The 21,484-nt window shown below is 30.2% G+C and overlaps 1 protein-coding gene across 2 annotated transcripts in view; it reads right to left on the bottom strand.

The window, feature by feature from the left end:
• Positions 1-21,484, bottom strand: part of LOC143181472 (uncharacterized) — a 44,498-nt gene that overhangs the window by 1,923 nt on the left and 21,091 nt on the right. For both annotated transcript variants that reach the window (XR_013002280.1, XM_076381867.1), the window contains exons 4-10: positions 16,724-17,018; positions 10,282-10,423; positions 6,026-6,219; positions 5,107-5,755; positions 3,880-4,040; positions 3,645-3,800; positions 40-178 (exon numbers count right to left, since the gene is read on the bottom strand). Coding sequence is in view for 1 of the 2 variants with exons in the window: in XM_076381867.1 (XP_076237982.1) it covers positions 40-178; positions 3,645-3,800; positions 3,880-4,040; positions 5,107-5,755; positions 6,026-6,219; positions 10,282-10,423; positions 16,724-17,018 (1,736 nt within the window). In the remaining variant the exon portion in view is untranslated. The remainder of the gene's footprint in view (positions 1-39; positions 179-3,644; positions 3,801-3,879; positions 4,041-5,106; positions 5,756-6,025; positions 6,220-10,281; positions 10,424-16,723; positions 17,019-21,484) is intronic.

The following is a 21,484-nucleotide window of genomic DNA, read 5'->3' as shown; positions in this document are numbered from 1 at the left end:
ATAATATTCTAATCAGAATGTTTCAAATACACTTATTACCTTCTACTTTTTTGTTTATAATGTAGGTATTGTCACTTTTTTGCGAATTGATATTATGAATTGTTTGATCTTTTTCAAAGCTGGCAATAGGATCTGTTTTGTTACTATCAGTATCTTGTAAGAAGTAGTCTGTTTTTATCTAAAAAATGATTCATTACTATTATTTTTAATTCCTTACTTTTTATTATAACTAATAAAACGCAATCAGAATCGCAGGTGTATTGAGCAGGGGATGCTAGAAAACCAAGAAACTTCCTCTCTCTTGTATCTGCTTTCACCTTATTTCTCAGTAATAAAGTTTTAACATACTGTGAATAATGTAGTGCTATTTCTTCGTGTATTTAAAATAATAATTTAATTTATTCCTGAAACTCGACAAATTGGTCGCCACTATTGCTATTACAAAAGTTGTGGTAAAGATCGGGCTATGTGAAAGAAGTGATTATTATGCCATTATTCGAATCGAGTGCTATAAAATTTTACCACTGAGTAAATGAAGCAAATGCCCTTTTATATCCTGGCAATGATAACCACTGCTTCTTTAAGGCACTTATAATTTACATATGAAGGTTCCAACGCAATTTTGTTATATTTTATTTTCGTTTTTCTTTGAAATTTTGTTTCATCCGTTATCAAACACTATATACATATAGTATAGAGATTATTTGAAGCGTTGCGGGTAGTACAACCGAACTCAATGAATCCGAGTTTTGAGAAAAACACTTTTTATTTATTTTCTATAAGGGCAAATAAAATAAGAAGTATTTTTAAAAATGGCTAAGTTCGCCCTTATTACCCGCAGCGCCTCATTTGTTGGTAGGTATTCAAAACATGTATTTTACACACATATTGTTATTATTACCGACAAAAGTCGGAAAAATATGGGTCTACGGGAGCTAACTTTTCGTCCTTATATGAGAAGTTTTTGAGCTGGGAAAGGATTCATTTGAAAGAAAAAAATTCAATGGAGCGCAGTTAACTCGTGATTCTGCTGATATTTAGTAATATGAGTGTTATCAAGTAGAGTAAAAATTGACCGTTCACAGTCGTGGAATCCAAGCAATTTTATGTATTTTAGAGAGTGTTTTGAACGAAACCACGAGTTGTACTATACCTCAGTATTGCTTTTAGTTGGGCTATCAATAAAACAGAATAAAATGCATGACAAGTTTAGTTGGGTTTGTGCAAACGAGGCGGCGCCTAATTAAGAAAGCTGCCACAGTGGAATTGGAATTTGCGATACCCAAATTGGCGACGTGCATTACTGAAAATTTCCTTCTCCATTACATACACTTAGGAACCAGCTGCGTATACGTGAACTCGGTATTTCGGACCACTTCAAACAGCTACAGAAAGTAAAAAGAAAAGACGAATTTAAAATGAAGCTTACTCACTCGCTCTTGAAACTCAAACGCTATCCAAGTCGCGGGCAAGCGGCGCGAGCCACGCGCGATCATTTGGTTTATTCAAATATTTTCACTTTCCAACTTAGAATTAGAAGGAGACTCTTGGGTGTGATCCTCAGAGAGATGTATGAAATTCTGAGGGATGAATCTAGAAATTAAACGATGACAGTTTGCGAAATATCTCGTGCTAATGCGTATTTCTTGGTAACAATTAACACAAATCTATACACAAACTGTAGCAGGGTGTGTGGTACAACCGGGAAGGTACATATATATGTATAAAATAATGACAAAAGCACCGCTTACTCTTCCATATATGTTTAAAGCGCAGGGATAGTCAAATACATATACATCATGTATATCAGACGAATCTTTAAATTTAATTTTCCCAAAAACTGAGTATCTTATAAAGAGATTATATTTTTTACTTTCAGTTTCATCCAATCACCCTCTTCTTAGTTATACCATACACCCTACCACATCCTATATGTTCAGAAATTAATAGTATCCTCAAAATAAGCGGTTGGGTAATTGTGCTTGATAGTTTGATTGTGATATGTCCCAGGTTCGATACCGAATCTGGAAAGTACTGTTTTTTCCCTTTTTGTAAATATTTAAATTGCATATAACAGTATTTTGCAAACATTGTAATTCTTTTACACAAATTTTCATTCACAAATACATATTAACACATTCATTTGAACTTTTTTCTACTTTTTTCTTCGTGTTTTATCGAGGAATTTCCACTGCCTAGACGCAGTGTCGAAACACACACAACGCAACTTAAATGCAGGATCTGTCTCTTAGAAAGAAATCATTATCCGCAGCTTTCCAACAGCCTTCATTCAGAATGCTATTATTAATTTCCAAAAATATGTACATAGACTTGTTTTAATTGTTCACGAAAAATACGCATAGAGATATTTTATGAAACATCATCACTCCTAGACTCATCCCTCAAAATTTCATAAAAATCTCTGGGGGTTCAACACAATACCATTATCAACAACTACCAAAAATTTGAAGCAAATCGGATGAAAGTATATTGAGTTATTCTCTCGCTCTTGAAACATTGAGATTTAACAGTTCAAGTCGACCGGCAAGCGACACGAGCCATGCGCGATCTCTTTAATTGCCCAAATATTTTCATTTGTATTTTCATACACGTCGCCAATTTGGGTATCGCAAATTCCGATTCCACATTGGCAGCTTTCTTAATTAGGCGCCGCCTCGTTTGCACAAGACTAACTAAATTTGTCATGTATTTTATTCTGTTTTATTGATAAGCCAACTAAAAGTAATACTGAGGTATAGGTTTACGCCCTGACACTTTTCGTCGTTATATGAGAAGATTTTGAGCTGGAAAAGGCTTCATGCGAAAGAAAAAAGTTCAGTGGAGAGCGATCTGATCATGATTTCGTTTAAGACACTCTCTGAATTGCATAAAAATGCTTAAATGCCGATGTTGTGAACGGTCGATTTTTGCTCTACTTTGTAACGCTCGTTTTACTAAATATCAGTAGGATCTCCTTAAATCATAACTGGACCGCACTGCATTGAATCTTTTTCTTACGAATGAATCATTTTCCAGTTTAAAATCTTCTCATGTAATGACGAAAAGTGTCAGGGTGTAAAAACCCCTGTTTTTGCCTAATTTTGTCGGTAAAATCGCTGCCCTGACATATTCGTATGTACTTTTAAGAAATGTGATGTTTGAGTTACAGTTATGAATCAGTTTGGTAACTACAGTTTCATTGTAAAATTGTAGAGCATGTTTAAGGAACTCTTCAGATATAAATTACAAGCTATTTAAATAATGTCAAGAAAATCATTTATTGCAAATAACGTGTAAATACTCTGTAGATGAGTTAGTCAAGTAAGATAACTTTCGACTACTACTCTTTTTATCAATATTATTTATTTAGTAAATAATTTTCTTCCAAGCTTATAGATAGATTTTTGCATTCTCTAAAAAATATATTTTCTTGAGTCGTGTCACTTTTGAAATACGTATTTATGCAACATATTTTTTAAATTTTGTAAATGAAAAACAAAGGAAGATCGGACATACGTTTACTAGATAAAAAATGTTTCTTATTTTATTTTCCAGCACCTCCTGCGTAACTTTTCACTCTGTGTTACTCATCGTATATTATTGGTATTATGAATTTGTTATATGAATATTAAATAAATCCTTACTGATTCGTCGTCGTATGATTTTCTCATCTTGGATAAACAAATTAGCTTTTCTTTTCTCCATAAAGAAGTTTCGAAGAAACTTTGTGGATCAGAATTTAATACTCGTGGTTGTATTATTGCTCTTTTAATGCCTTCAGGCGTGTGTATGTAAGGTACCTATAATACAAAGCGCAACATATAATTTGACAGTATTTATAAAAGATCATGCAATAAAATAATAAAATTTGGCTCATACCTTACGATGTTGATCAATCGATGATTTGATATAAGATGGATCGTACTGACCAGGAGATTTATTACATTTCGGTTCTAAACTAGTTTTGTGACTAGCCGGCTTATGTGGTTCGTAATCTTTGCTCTTTGTTTGAGCAGATATTTTGTCTTTTGTTTTTGGACCTAATATAATATGCGCATGTGAAATGGAAAGTTACATACATATAAAGCTTATATCAATTATATAGGATGCGTTCTATGTAAACTGAGCACTGGTTTAAATAACGTTTAAACTACTGCAATATATAATAAAATTCTTTCATTTTCAATCTTTTTGAAAATCAATTTAGTTTTCTTAAATAAAATGGAACATATTTCGAAAAAACTTTTCGATTGAATGTAGTCCGAATAGACAACCCGATTCACTCGGAAATCATGAAGGTCTATTTTACAAGAATCTAATGTGTTACTAAATAATGAACTGAATAAAATGGAAATTGAATATCGTGTCGAATATCGTTATTTTTACAATGTGTAATAATAATAAGTAGTCAGCTGTTTTTATTTTCATAGTTTCATTATAATTCATATGAAAATTAAAAAACTAAATAATACTTAAATAATGATTATTTTTGATTCGTAAAATCAAACAAGGCAACACCGACAACGCGATTCATTAGTAGAAAATAACGAATACATATTAAATTCATATATATGCATACACAGTACCGGTCATAAGTATTTCACAAGTTTGGAAAATTACAGATTTAGTAGTAGCAACAGATATTTATTGCTTAAACTAACCATTAATTACTGCTAAATATACAATTATTATATAGTTAATTTTAAGCTATGATATAAATATAAAACAAATGTAAAGAATATATATCAGTTACTACAAAGAAGTATTTTTCTCAACATGTGACCCCGTTCGAAAACTTATGAGCGGTACTGTAGGATATGTACTTATTTTAAGAAATAAATAATTAAGTATTAGTGATAAGATAAGTAGTGTTCGAATTAAATCTTACTCGGTCCATTATTTAATAGCACGTCAAGTATAATCGGTGAATTTTCAAATATCCCGAAAGAAATCTAGTAGATAGAGAGTCTTCTCAAGTATATTACAAAGAGATCTACTTTTCAACTATCGTGTTACGAACGTAATTTGTATAGAGCTCAATCGATACTAATTTAACTATTTATTTTCATTTTTAGTCCTCAAGCGAGAGGATCACTCAGTACATACTTGTATCTGTAGAACCTTGTGACGAATCACTTCCATAAAAAAAATGTTCTCTTCTATTTGCTAATAATTTCTTTAACTGTTTTAGATTCACCCTCGCATCTTTATAAGATTCGTCATCGGTTGATTCCAACATTGGTGATGAATATACAGAGGTAGTTCGTGATTCTATGACAATTTCCTGGGGTGCTTTGACCTTTTTGTACGTGCTGTTCCATGGTTGTATTAGTTTCTCTGGATTATCTTCTTCTATTTGAAGAGAATCTGAAGTTTCTAAATTATAACTTGAACAATTATTTCTTTTATAATTATTCTGGACGTTACAAAACGTGTTTGTATTTTTCTGTATGTCTTCTTCATTATTCTGTTTCGCACCGTTATTAAATAAATTTATTAGTTCAGCATGTGCTGTGATTTGTAAATTTTCGGAAGAAATTTGTTTAGACGGAAGTTTTTTTGAATGTCTCATCGAGAAGTCAGTAGTTTTCGTAGGATATAAATGTTTAGTCGAAATACTTTTTGTTAATCTTGCACTTTTCGTTTTGGACGTTCCTATTGGAGGTCTCAAGGGCAAAATGTAAGTACTTCCAGCGTCATTATTGTTGTTTGTATATTGATCGATATATATTGGCTCCTCATCTTCATATTGCATCTACAGATATTATGTCAAAGCTATTAAAGTGTTTCTTGAACATAAATACAGATTTTAATGGAAACATAGAACGTGTAAAATTATCATATGATTTTTCCCTGATAGAAAAACAGTAGAGTAAAAAATTAATACATGCTATTTATATAAGACAACAGAATTCTCATCTGATCAAAGTCTTTAAAGAAATACTTATATTTCTTTGAAATAATAAATTTAATTTGTTCTAGAGTTTTAGCTTTATTAATTTTTATTTTAATTGAAGAAACAAACCTCTAGTCTCTGAAGAAATCTACGCATTCTGTTCATATCCAGCGTTCTTTTATTAACATCAAGTTGCAATCCAGCGTCTAATAAGTTGTTAAGTAATGGTGGGAAATTGTATAAGTCCATAATGACACCACGTTTCCAATGTACGTATTGTCTTTCCACATCTCGTTTGCTATACCCGCTCCATGGTACATGCACTATTTATTAATTAGAAATTATTTTCACAAGTTGTACATTTACAAAATTTTATGAATAAGCTATCATACTGTGGTGCGACAAATGTTGTGCAAAAGTTTTTATCTTAGATAAAACAAATTAATGAAAAAGATATTGCAATGCAAAACATTTTTGAATTTCACAAAATGTAAATCTACAAAATTATTCTTAGATAAATGTCTCCAAAAATTTGATTAAATGTGTATGGCGTCGTTGCGAGTAGCTGAGCAAAGATCTGATGATTTTGTTAAAGCTATGTATTTTACTATAATAGAATATATTTTTTTCTTCTTTTTAACTACGTTTCGTGAGTATTGTGATAAATAAGGACACATTGTGATAATTACTTAACAAATAATTTTTTAAATAACTTTGAATGTCTTGATTTTGCACTTGAACAATTTATTATTAGCGTGGTGCAAATCTGTAGATAAAAAGCAGTATATGTAGAAACATGCATAGACACGGGTAAATAATTTGAACAGCAAGTATGCCAGAATTTACAATTTAGGGGTATTCGGTTTATATTTTATGATGATGTAGAATACGATGTAGTAAAATATTTAAATGTTATTTTAGTTGCTATGTAGGTGTCAAAAATTTTAAGGGGTCATTATACACGCTAAAATAAAACGAAAATGGAGATGGATGAAACTGCGTTTCAGACTGTTTTCGAGGAATTGCTAAAAAACGCTTAAAATACGTGTGAAATGTGTCTGACTCAGGACTTGTTCTACTGATTTCGTTATGCCTGACCTGACTAATACACGTCGACAGTAGAATAAGTCCCAGGTCAGATAAACATGCGAATTTTAGACATCTTTGCGACAATTAATAATTCTGACATGAAGCTTCGAACATAATGTCGTTATTCGTACTTTTCATCCTATTTTTACATGTAGCATAATCTGTTAAAACTTCTGAGATTTGTTGTCGAAAACTTTGTACAGTATGACATAACAATTGAAGTTATACTTCACATTCTTATTCTTACTTTGATACTCATTGTTATTGACATTATTTAACGTTCAAAATGCTTACAAATCCTTGCGTACGCAAAAGGTATAGTTCAGCATGTTTGTTTTATACACATTTACTGTAGTTGAATTTATGATCGATATTATACCTCCTTATTATACAGGGTGTTAGACTACAGGTGTAAACAAATGTAATGGGTGGTTCCAGACGTTAAAATAAAAGTCAAGAATAATGAAACTACGTTTGAACGTTTGTCACTTATAAATATTTAATTTCGATGTATTATTCAAGTAACTGTTACATACATGGGTAACTGAAATAATTTTAATTGCACAAAATAATATAAATTGTATTTTTATATAAGAATGTGTACTTTAGATATTCTTACTAAAATTCAACGAATATTATGTAAATTGATTTCTTATTGGAGAAGCATTAAAAATTTAAAATAAGTTTCAAACTGACCCGAAAATTGCAAGAGTTAAAGAAAACGGTGGTGATCATAGTCACTGATGTACGTGATAGTATTCGTTTTACCCAACTGTAGTGGATTTAAAACATCTTATTACTATTAAATATGTTATTACTGCTTTCCATGGCCTGACCTGCCACTGTCTTCGTTGTAGAAATGATGCAAAGTTTCAAGCGGGATTTATCAATTTTTAAATGACTATAATTAACACATATAAGTCCAATTGTAATTTCGTTATTCTTCATTTTTATCTTATTCTGACGATTAGAATCACTTTTCAAATTTTCCCTGCACTAATAGTCAAACATTCTGTATGTATAAGGTGTCTCAGGAGAAAACTCAATAACTTTACCAGCATGTTTGTTAGGTCATTCTGAATCAAAAAGGTCATCTACTCTATCGGTCTTGATTCAATCGTTTTCGACATATGTCGAAATAATAATATTGTTCAATCTGTATGTTAAGTATCGTTGGTAAACTGTTGGTCAGCAGCAGACTATTTATGAAGCTCAGTTTGTTTCTATATTATTATTATTATTGTTATTATTAAACGTTCATTAGAATATAAAGTAAATATATACGTACGCATACGTTTAAGGGAGGAGGGTCGTTACTTTGAATATTTCTTTTAGAATATATAAAGTAATAAATTCATCTACATGAAAAACTACTGTTCCGTTACAATTATACATATAGACACCTGAATTTTCTTGCAAACTATTTGTTATATGAAGAAATGTTTCAAACGAAAGGAGCATACCAAAGAGGAGTATACTCTCAATACCAAACAACGTTCGTTTGAAACATTCTTTCATACAACAAATAGTTTATAAGAAAATTCAGGTAATACAGTTGCGTGACTCACCCTCTGTATATGTAGAACCTATTTTGTCTGAAATTAATTAATAACAAATAAATCAAGACTAGTAGTACATGATCTTGATTCAAAATGACTTATAAAACGCATTGACATGTTGTTCGGCTTCCTTCTGACTTATTTTTAATTTTGCAAACATCGAGGAAGAAAAAATGGAAATGACTGAGAGAGAACGAAAATAAGCAAGGAACGATGTACACATATATGGATGGGTACTTTTGCAACGAATTATGAGTCTATGAACACAGATAAAGCATAATGTCCTATCGGACTTTACTTAAGCAAAAATGTAAGGTCAATTTTCGAAAAAGCAACACACGAACAACTGAATGAATATGAGAATGAGACAAGTTATACATATTTATTCTTTATAAATGACAATAAGTCACGCGAATAGCTACAATCATTCCTTACCAAATTTGATTTTCTCTCATTCGTTTACATTGGTGTCTTCAATATTGAAAAATCGAAACTGAACAAACGTTCGCTCTAAAAAATAATAAAGTTAGTAATCAGACTTCATCATTACATAAAAATACATTCTGTACGTAATAAATATTTAAAGTATGCTTGTTATAGTGTAGTTTTTAAAATTGAAGATAATTCAAACCACAGTCTCGTTTGTTACTTATTGACGTTCCAAACTTAATTTTGGAGATTATAGTCTAACATTTGACAATTTGCCTAGGTCTATAAACAGTCTCTAAATTACAGAAAAATGCTTGAATTTCATGGCTGTGAATGGTAGATCTTTTCTCTACTTTGTAATGCTCGTATTACTAAATATCAGCAGAATTTCGTTAAATCACGAATTAACTGCGCTGCGTTGAACTTTTTTTTTTTGAATGAACCCATTCCTAGCAAAAAGTCTTTTCGTACAAGGACGAAAAATCGTAGGGCATAAACCTGTGTTTTTGCCTAATTTTGTCAGTAATGTCGCCGCTCTGACATATCTGATCGTATCCTCTTATAATAGCTACAAAGAGCACGAATTTTTTTTTTTTTATTCATGATCATTCCGAGTTATAAAGGTCAACTTAGATTTTTCAAATGGATATGTATAATTCCTTTTACATACATAGTTAGTAGAGGTCATTTGCAATCGAAATGATGTCTTGTTAAAAATTGTTACTATGCATCGTTTAGGTTTAGAAGATAATTGACATCTTAAATAATGGAATAGTAATTAGTACTGTATCTTTGAATTAAGTTTGAAGTATTAAGTTTGAAGAATTAAGTTTACAGCCTCCTTCCTTTCGAGCATTGAACTCTCGCTTGCAAAGGTATTACACGCCTTAGTCAACGAAAAGTAGTGATAGTGATTTGTTTTCGTCACTTCACTGGAAATAAAGTGTATTAAAGTAGGAATGTTCTAAGTAGCTCTAATAAGCTGAATATGTGTGATGTATACCCTTAAGATTAAACATTTAACAGGAATCGTAAAAATGTTTATAATTGCAATGGCCGTTAAATTTTATCGAAAGCCAAAACAAACGCTTTGGTAATTTATTGAAATATGAAGGAATACGATTTTCTTCGTCATTGGTTCAAATCTATTTTATTTTTTATTGTATTAAATATACCCTTAGCAGACTTTCTGGTTTATGAGTTGGTTTCTTAATTATTTTAAGTTCGAACGAAGCACTCATAAGTTCAAGTACTTTCAAAAAATGTCGAAAGATGAAAATTAACAATTGAATTAAATTGAACACTTACTTGTACACATTTCCCAAATCAACATAGCCAATCCGTACACATCACTTTCTTTGCGTGGTTTGTAACTATCAAACAGTTCAGGTGCTTGCCAACGGAAGATCTCAGTTCTTAAGCGTTCCTCGTATTCTCTATCTACTGGTGGCTGTGTTAATATTATGAAACAAAAGATCGTAACAAGGTTAATTAAAGTGAACAAGTATAAGCAGTTGTTTCGTATACTGTCACTAAAAGTTACGATACTGGTGCTTTTAAATTTATGTAAATATTAAAACTATACTTCAAATATTCCTTTTAAAAGATGTTAGTTGCGAGTTCGTGAACAGATATTTGAAAGAAATCAAACGGGAAAGGAAAAAAAAGAATCGAAATGGAGAAAGAAGGGGAGTCTTTTCTAAAATAGAAGTATGATGGTGGAAGACGCAGAGAACTAAAAATGGGAAAGGAGAACAAATAACTAAGGAGAAAGAGAATGTGAAAGAAAGAGGGGAGTGGAAATGACATTTATTAAAAGGTTTTTTTTACTAGTCAGATTATTTTAAGTAAAATATAAAAGTACTATAATCCTAGAGTTTTAATGTAATTTTTTTAAACTGAATACGAATAAGAATATAGAATGTACATGAATACATAAGAACGTTACTTTTATGTAGTGAGCAAAGTTTTATGTTCTTATATAACAAAATATATTAAGTTCGCAGGGAACATAAGTTTAACAAAGTAAGAGAATTAAAAAAATTTCTAGGTATGTGTGTAATGTTACAAAGAGAATATTTCTTCATATTCTGAAAGGAGTTTAAAGTTATAAAGGCTGTGAGATACATGTATTATACATCTTGTCTCACATAAAATTGACACTATCATTCACTAACAATAAGTAATTAAGTACAGATTTACATATTTGAAACAAATTTTGTTTATGATACGAAGCAAAATTTGATAAATGAAACTTTTTCAAAACTTCATTTTATTCTCAAACCATTATGGAAAATTATAAGATTACAAACTCGGATTTTTATATATTTTTTACAAGTGAAATCGTATCCAAACAGACTTTATGGAAGGAAATAGGCATAGGGAAGGCATTGATTGTCTCGATGCGATCATATTGCATCTTTTCTTTCAGTTCATCTTCGATTTATCGGAAAAAGTGTATGAGAACGAACCAGAAACGATAGTTAAAAACATGCATGAAAGTATCGAATCCGTCGATAATTATTCTATACAAAGTCAATTTTTCATATCGGTTTGTGAATAAAATTAAATTGCTTAAACTGTTTTGACACGGTTTCATTTGTCAAATGTGAATCTGAACCATGAATAATCTTTGCTTTAAATATGTAGATAAATTTGTACATAACTGTAGTTTGAGTAGCTGTTTTTATCTGATGCATTTGCTACAGCGTTATATGCATGTACCTATATGCTATAGAATGCTATTGCATATTATAACGCTAATGATGCATGTGAAAAAAGTCGTGAGAACTGAGCGTGAAAGTTAATTAAAGGTTGTGCAAAGTTCGCACGGTTGATTCTCAAACATTCATCCTAAATAAATTATGCTTAATTATTTGCTAATTGTAGTGTTTCTTGTAGTTTGTCTTTATTACATTGCAATTCATTTTGTCTAACACTTTTTGTCAAAACCGTCGAGCGTAACATCTGTCCTTTATGCCAGCAAAAAGGACAGTCTCACTTATGATTTTTAAATGTTCTATTTCGAAAGTGTGGGGAGGTATGAATTACTTTCTAAGCTGTTTATTGTATCTGGTTAATTGTCGATATTTCTTAAAGAAATATAAATTAAATATGATTTGAGTTCATAATTAATACCTACTGTTTATGTTTTCAATCTATTAAAGTAAAGTTTATATTATTCATTAATTTTGTTTATTAATGTGTGTACTGATTTGTTTTGGTAATCGCCACTTTACTTTTATACTTATGTTTAGTAATAGAAGTATAGTTTAATTTAGTTTAACGATATTTGTAATATAAGATTCCTTTCTTGTTTTTTATTTGATTCTATTAAATAATTAATTGTATTTTTTATATGGTCCTGTGAGGTTAAAGTTGTATCTGGGTTGATTCCATGTTTTTTTGTTTAGATTTCAAATTTTCTGCATTCAAATAGGAGATGATGTGTTATTATGGGCTTTTGACAGCCGTTCCAGTAGGGTGGTTCCGTTTTCTTTAGCACGTATTCATGTGTAATTTTCGAGTGTCCTGCCCTTAGTCGAGACATTACTGTTTTCTCTTTCCTATTAAGTTCGGTATTTGGGATTCCTTGATAAAAATCCTTAACTACATTGTGGATTTTTGTCTTATTCTATGTGATCCGTGTTCGGTACTATCCTTCCTTGATGTAGCTTTTTTCATGTTTTATAAGTTTTGGTAAAATATACGGACCAGAAAATTTAATGGAAGTATTGTTGCTTTCTTGGAATTGGAGTCTGCTTTTTCGTTTTCGATTATTCCTTGGTGTGAAGGTAATAGTAATATTTTTATTTATGTTAGCGAGTTCGTTGTATATTAATAATATGTTTATTATTATTTCATTCTTTCTTTTTTAAGGGGATTCATCAGTATAGATGACATGGTCTTGGAAATTACTTTCTTTAATGTATTTTAGAGCATCATGAATTGCGTAAGCTTCAACAGAGAAAATAGACATTTGATTTGGTAGGCGTTGTTTAATTATCTTGTTGTCTGTGATTATAGCATATGATTATAGCATATCATATTCTTAATATTCCAAAATTATTCTATAAGTATTATCATGACTAAGGTTTTGGTTACAATGATCTTTTATGTTACACAAGAAAATATAGAGACATACGATTAATGACGTATTTTTTAATTAATTCATATATCCAGAAATAAAATATATCGCGGACGAATTTATTCACTATTTACGATTCTCGTAGATATTCACGGTTCAGTCGGCGAATATAATTAAGAACGTCAGGGTAGAGTGAATTTATTCAAAACTGAATCTTTTTGTAAGAAACAAAGCTAACAATTTCCTGTTGTAAGTATCACTGGGTGCGCCGACTAAGGGACGGATATGACATTACAATCGATTTTTAACTATTTATGTATATATTACCAAAAAGAATTTTCAATCTAGAGTAGAGTATATATAAAAAGTAATTTATATGTCATATAAAATTTAATATTTTGTCATTTTTGCGAAAAATTTATAAGGTATTCTTGAAGTAGATATTCACATTTTGGGGAGATATCCTACTTATATTAAAAATGAATTATATTTTTTTTATTTTATTTCAAATATAAATATTTTGTATTTCTTATAGAGTGCGTATTATATTAATTATAATATTATCACTGTACTCATGATTTCATGCTATTCCTGATTAATTTTCGATCTGATTTATTTACAGTTCTTTTTGTTTTTAATATCAACAAAATTTTATTATATTATGAAGTCTCCAATTTTTAGTTATGAGATAGTAGCAAGAATTACTAGAAAAGAGCGATAACAGTACTTTATAATTGCAACAACTTGGAAAGAAAAATAATATATTGGAATTAACGTCTATGATTTCTTTTAATTTTACAAGTAAAAAAAGTTATTACTACAATTTGATTGTTTATTTTTGGAACACCTTTTACATACTGATTTGATACATACATATATTTCTATCGCGTCACTTTTCCTTTTTCTCTCATGCATCAATGACATATTTTCTTATGCTACAAAATAATTACAGTTTCTTATTTCTAGTTGTAATTATAACACGTACGTTAAAAGAATAACGTACTTTGATGATTATTAATAACTCCACGCAAAAAAGAAAAGTGATGTAAAGAAATTTATGCATCAACCCAATGCTACATAACGTTAAAGTTATTTTATTGTGATTGTATTCTTTATAGAAGATATAGCGATATATTATATTCGTAAAAATGCAATTTATAATAATCAATAATCAATACGAAAAGGAGAGAATTACACAGTTTATTAAAGTTAACCCTTATTTTACAATATTATAGTAATTTGTTAAGTTCTGTTCATGAATTTCCATATACGCGAAAAAAAGGTGTGTTTTTGCCACACCCTCGACTAAATGGTCTGCATAATACTACGGAAGTTAGGCTTGAAACCTCTGTATTTACAATTAATTCTACATGGTAAATGAGTAATATCCGCATTGATTTTTCACACAAAAATTGCTGCATCCAAAAGAATGTGCAATGCAATACGATTTATTAGATTTCTGAGAAACAAGAAATCGATAATTTATTAATATCTAACTATGCTTTCGTCTAAGTACAAAATGACAACTTGCAGGTGAAACTAAATTTTAATTGGAAAATCTGAGAAAAAATTGATAAGAAGTATCAATAAAATATTTCCTGATTTCATTAATGTTACAAGAATTAATATTTCTTCACATAATAATATAAAATTATAATTTGTAATTAAACTATTAAATGAACAAATTAATGTTGAAGCTATTTTTTAAATAAGAAATACTATTCTTTCTATATGTAGCTGTATTTTACATTTACTGTTCAGGAAATTAGTTAAAAAGAAACTGAATAACACACTTATTAACACTGAAATGGTATTCTACAAATAACACTTAAATATATTTTATGAAAATATATTTCTATTTATATCCTAAATAAAAAACAAAGAATTAGTTCTAGTTTCAAGATCTACAATGACATAGAGACTAGTTAGAATTCTAAAATAACATATAATATACGTTGTGGTATTTGAAAGTTCTTAGTTGAATGCGTCCAACTTAAATTGAGAAAAAGAGGAACGGATACATACTGTTAAGGGTCTAGTCTATGTAAGTAAACTGATAATCGACTAGAAACAATGCGATAGAATGGACAAAGATTTTTGTTCTAGAAGAGCACTTCAGTACTTGTATGATTTTTCGTGCTAATTTTGGAGGATTGTTCGTTTATATATTGTGTATAGTTCGAAAATAGCTAGAATATTAAAAATGAAGGTAAATGATTTTAAAATTATATTTTATTAGAATGTAATTAGAAAATTATCGTACAAAATGATATCAGTGTTATTATTATTTATGAAAGATAAGGAAATACTTATTTTTTTCTTTTTTTTAAGCCTAAGTCCATGTTTTTCATTAAGAGCTTGGAAAGTCTAACAAAGGAAAACGTAAAGAAGATTGATTACGTGGATTATGCAAGAAAAGTTACAATCAAACTGTGGAAGAACAGAGTGGAGCACAATGCATAGAATCAAAAATTGTTTTTGTCGTATTGGTATCATTGTTCGTGCCAGAATATTGAAAATAAAGTTACTTTTATGTATAACAGTTTATTGTGAACAACAAAATTCGATCAAAGCATTTTAGATGATACGTAATAGTTTGGGGCACGGTAATGTTCCATTATTTTTGTTAACTGCTTTCTTATAAAGTTTTACTTGTTTAACATATGTAGTATTAGAATCATAATATGGACATGTAAACCTTATTCCACACTTTGGGTTGATTATTTCATTAGGAATCACGCTCAACATAGCCGTTTTTAACAACTCATTGGAACATTAATTTTGACAAGATCATCAACAAAGCAAAAGTTAATTTTGTAAGCAACTTCAAAGGATATGTCCATATTTTATCGAATTTAAAAGATCTGACCTTTGAAGTAAAATTTAAAATTTTTCTATACTCTGTAATGTTATACAAATACGATCCCTGAATTCGCAAATATTATTTAATTAATACGAATCCTCTAAATTCTAAATTAAAACAAAAAAAATAAATGAATTTGATAATAGTTTCTAGGATAAGAATTCGTAAGTATAAATCCAGTTTCACGAAAATAGTCAAAGTTGGAATTAACAAAATTATTTTGTTATAATGATTTTATTTTTCCCCAATTTCATGTGGAGAATATCATATTTCATATCGATGAAATTTTCTTACGTCAATGATAAGAAACGATCGATTTCATGATTTTTACATATACAAATATATAAATTAACTGTTCTTCTTGTCAAATAAGTAAAATTTCCATATAGTATAACTTATTTCAAAAGCTAATTTTATTGTTTTTGAATTCTATTCATGATCTACACATATGTTCAAATAATCTTAGCACGAAAATAAAAATAAAAGAAAATATAGTTTGAACGATCCAGTTCCATTACAAAGAGAAAAATTAGCTTCCAAAATGTGAACTCTTTGGAAGTATAAAATGCTTCACTTTAGTATCAGTAATAAAAACCCGTGTCATAGATATGCAATTTTTCAAACATGGTACATAGCAAATACCGTATTCTAATACCCTACATGTTGTTCCTTACACTAGTCCAAACTATTAGGAATTATTTGCATTTATTCACAATTTAGAACGTTTTATATTATATATGTATCTATAAAATAAGTCAATAATGCATATGTAAAAGAAAACATTGAATTACTTTACTTACACTATGTATGTGCATTGCCAGCTCCCATCCGCCGAGTTTTACGATACCACTAGAAGCTAGATAGACACAATGCGAACTGATGGCAGTGTGCACAAATCCGCGCATATGAGAATGTCTTAGGGCATCGGAAAGTCTTCCGCCACACTTCGCAATACCCTGTATGGATATTCGTTCACCTTGTTCGTGTATATAATGGTAGAGGGTGCAATCGACGGACTCGAATATAGATACTAAACCATGATCATCTGTGTGGGTAGTGGCCATTAATAGTAGCACATTCGGATGTCGAATTTCCCTGATAAATAAGAAAACGAAGTTACAACATCCAAATAATTATCATGAGTGCAAGAAATACAAAAAAAAAAAATCGTCAAGAAATTATTTTATCGAGAAATCATTGAAATTACTAAAATTGAGAACTAAAATGAGGCGTTTGGAGTAAGTTTTTTTTGTAACTGTCCCCTTATAATTTGCAATTTGTTTTACAACATTCGGTAAATTTTATTATTATTGATTGTTTGTTAGTAGTACGTAGGTATTTTTCCAGTGGTCCATACCATTAGCACGTTAGATCTATGGGATGCGTTTTGATTAATCTTCTTAAGGTAGGTTGAATGTAAATATGTAGGATTATGTAAGTATGTTAGGATGATTAGTTAGTCTCGACTTGTAATTTTTAGTATATCGTACAATTACTTCTTCTACTGGGTCGATCTTCTCTTAGGTCCTCGTTTTTTATGTCATTTAATTGATTGTAAAGCCTTTAATTTTTGGATATGACAATTTGCTGGCGTGCTCCATAGCTCAATACCGTAGGTCCATATTGGCTTGATGATTATTTTGTAAATTAGTAGCTTGTTTTCAGTACTTAGTTTGGAATTCCTACCCGTTAAGTATTCTATCTTTCATCTCATTAATTTAATTTGTTCTATTATTTTCCGTATATGGGAATTCCAAGTAAATTTATTGTCCAGGTGGATTCCTAAGTATTTAACAGTATTAGTTTGCGGTATGACTTTATTGTTTATTGGGACGCTGGGGCCGTTTGTTTTTTTAACATAAAAACTATGTGTTTGGATTCTTCTCCATTGATTTTTATCTTCCATTTGTTGGACCATCGTTCTACTGCAAAGAGACTTTTTTGGAGCACTGCGGAAGCAGTTTCAGGGTCTTTGTGTATAGCAAGAATTGCAGTATCGTCAGCGAAAGTTGAGAGTGTTATAGTTGATGTGGACAGTATGTCAGCGATGTATAGAGTGTAAAGTGTGGGTTAAACACACTCCCTTGCGAGACTCCTGCGTTTATGTTGTGAATTGATCGTCTTAAGATTGGATAAGGAACCTTCTTTTGGTTAGGTATGATTTGAGTATGTGATAGCATGGTTTTCGCAAGTTTATTGCCATTTTAAATAACAATCCTGTATGCTAGGATTGTATGCTAACAATCCTTTATTACCATTTTAAATAACAATCCTTATCAACTGCTTTTTCGACATCTAGGAATATGGTTGAGCAATATAATTTGTTTTCAAAACATGTAATGATGTCATTTAGTAGCTATGTGTACTTGGTGAATTGTGGCGTGTTGGTTATGAAACCCAAATTAGTGGTCTGATATCAGTCTACTTTTCTCGAGAATGGTTTTTATTCTTGTCAGAATTATTCGTCCCACTATTTTGGAAAGAATCGGGAGCAATGATATAGGTCTGTCATTGGCTGCTATGTGTGAGTCTTTACCAGGTTCGTGCGACATTATTATTTTTGCTATTTTCCACTGATTTGAAAAATATTTTGTTTTGAACTACGTTATACATGTATAATGGTCAGCATTCTTAGGGTTTTTAAAAGGAGTTCCTCAATTATTTTGCCGTTAATTTTGTTTAAACCAGGAAAAATGTTTTATTTTGTTTTTTATGATTACCGCTGTTCCACCCTGTGCTTTACCTGGTGGATGATATTTCGATGTAATGTTTGTCTGTCATGTGTGTTTTGGAGATTGGTATGATGTGAATATTATTTAGGGTAAGAAATGATTTTAGCTCTAATGTTTGTTTGGTTAACCTATTGGCATACCACATTGCTATTTTAATTTTATGATCCATTTTGAGGATATTTGATCATAAGGCGTGTGATTTTTATTTAGATTTGAAGACGAAAGAAGTAGTTGACATTTTTTGTTTCTAAAGCCGTAATCAGTTTTCTATAATTCTCTGGGGAATTAGTTTGGACTTTAATTTGGTTATTTCCTCGTTAGTTGATGCTATAATAATTTTCTGCTACTTCATCTAAAAGTTTCCTTAAGAGTTTGATTATTTGCACTTTAATCAAAAGTGGTGGTGGTTTTTGTTGTACTGGTTGTATTTGTGTTTCTTCTGTTTTGTTTTCTGCTTCGTCTGATAGGCCTTCAAATGAGTTTGAGATTGGTACGTTTATTAACCATTTGGTAGGAGCTTTGCGTTTTGATGAATTTTCTGTTGGTTTTATATCTATATTAGCGAAATCACGAGGTGCTGCAATCCTTCCCTTTTTGTGGTTTTGAATAACGGTATAACTTTTATCGGTATAACTTTTGTAGTTTTAATCGAAGATCACTGTTTTTACTATTTTGAAGATTCGTAGCCATGCCTACGAATGGAGCTTTCTATGGTTAGTAGAAAAACTGACGTATATCATTGGTTTAAATTTCACTGACTCGCTCGCATAGGCACTACTTGTCAAAACACGTCTTATTCGTACGGTTGCTCAGAGGAAACGACTGTTTGGAGTAAGTAGAATTCAAAAAGGAAAGTTTAGAAACAAACGCATTTTAAGCACTTTCCATAATGACGAAATTAAAAAAGTTTGTGTATCTTTATGTATCGAAAACTATTACCTCATTTCTTCCTTTTTTTATATATTATCAATTACAACTGTAAGGGAGACCAGGGACAAACGTAACATGGGACGAATGTAACAAACGTTACAAAACAAATACCAATCGATCAATAATCTTGTGCTTCTATCTTTACATGTCATTTTCATCTCTCCTCTACCTTAGTTTCTTGTAACACGTGATCATAAGCGGTTCTTCGTATTTTAACGTTTTATTGAAATAGTATATTAAAAGTAAATAATAGGGTCTGTTTCAATTACGTATCTTTTTGTTCTAGCTTCATAAAATCCTTTGACTTTTTTTTGTATTGTATTCACTAGATATTGACCTTATAGGTAGGTATAAAAATTGTTATGATTATAAGTTAGATTAGTATGTAGAACGCGTTCGTGAGAAATACTGTTAGTAGGGATGAAAGTAACAAATTGTTATTTTTGTCCTGATTATAACTTGCGACTTTTTCTATACTCTTTGCTTTAACGGATATGTTATTTTTAACAAAATTTATTAAGGAAAGAACTTGTTAAGTCACATTTCCTAAATTTTATAGACCAGTGATTTTAAAGTTTGAAACAGGACAATACAAAATAACAAAATCAAGTGATGTAATCAGCGTAGTCAACGTCTTTCAATACAATTATTAGAAATTACGTCATAACTTTGAATTTCTTGTTGTGTCGAATTATTCTCTTGTTTCACATGGGCTTGTCAAGTTATTTCCCTGTATACCCATTATGAAAATTCAAAAGAAATCTATATCTTGGGACTTGTCAAGATTTTTAGCTTTTCAACTTTAACGTACAATAAAAGCATTCTCTTTTGCCTACCATACGACATAAATAAAAATCAGAAAATGGACACAAATGGAGTTATTAAGTTTTTAAATGTGATCTTCAAATATGGAATTACTGTTTACAGAACGTCCCACATTTGTAAAAGAAAAACAGATTGTAGGCTGGCTTCTTAAAAATCTATGTTAAATTTATATTGATATTTATACTTATTATTACCTTTGAATTAAATAAAAATACTTTTCAGAAGTATTTTTTCTATTACTTAATTTAATTTTTAAACTTAAATAAGATGTTACCATCGTTCCTATCTCAAACTATCGCATGTTACTTTCACCCCTAGGGGTAGCGGCAAAAGTAACAAATGACATGCTTCAAAAAAAGATTTATTTAAAAAACTTGGTGTAATATATTACTAGTATTTTTGTTTGATTACGTTGTTTAATAATGTAGGTTTACTGCCCTGTTCGAGCTTTTTAAAAATGTTATGGAACTTAGAAGTTACAGAATCAAAAACCCAAATTGTTACGTTTGTCCCTTGTCTCCCCTAGCTACAAATTAGTTGTAATGTTGAAATATTCCCGCCACCTTTCATCTAAAGTGCTGACACATGCAGTTAGGAATAAATATCAATGGATTACCAACAAACATTGAACAATATCTATTATGAAATAATTAAGAAATTTATTAAACAGAGTGAATATAAAAAAATAGATCTATTGTAAGAAAATGTAATTCTGGTTGTAAAAAAGTTTTACGATGATATTCGTCTAAATTCACGACTGTAACTATTAAACAAAATTTCCTTTCTTTTATAAATCCTTAATTTATACTGGGAAGAAGTATAAAATCTATAAAGCACATCAACATATAGGAAGATGTGTTGGCTACCATAAATCAATTTTATAAAATAAAAAATTTTGTATAAAATGATGAGTTCGGTCTTATTACTCTAAGCACCTTATACATAGGGTATTTTTTTTATCTGGACTCGCTAGAATGTCACAGAAACGACTAACGATGTAAAAAAAATGTTGATACAAAAATTGTTTGGTATGAAGGGGAATATAATACGGTATAATTGTCTTTTTTATTGGCA

This window comes from Calliopsis andreniformis, chromosome 1 (assembly GCF_051401765.1).
Source record: "Calliopsis andreniformis isolate RMS-2024a chromosome 1, iyCalAndr_principal, whole genome shotgun sequence".
Lineage (NCBI taxonomy): Eukaryota > Metazoa > Arthropoda > Insecta > Hymenoptera > Andrenidae > Calliopsis > Calliopsis andreniformis.
The sequence above is the reverse complement of the archived record's forward strand: the minus strand, read 5'-3'. Positions and strand labels throughout refer to the sequence as shown.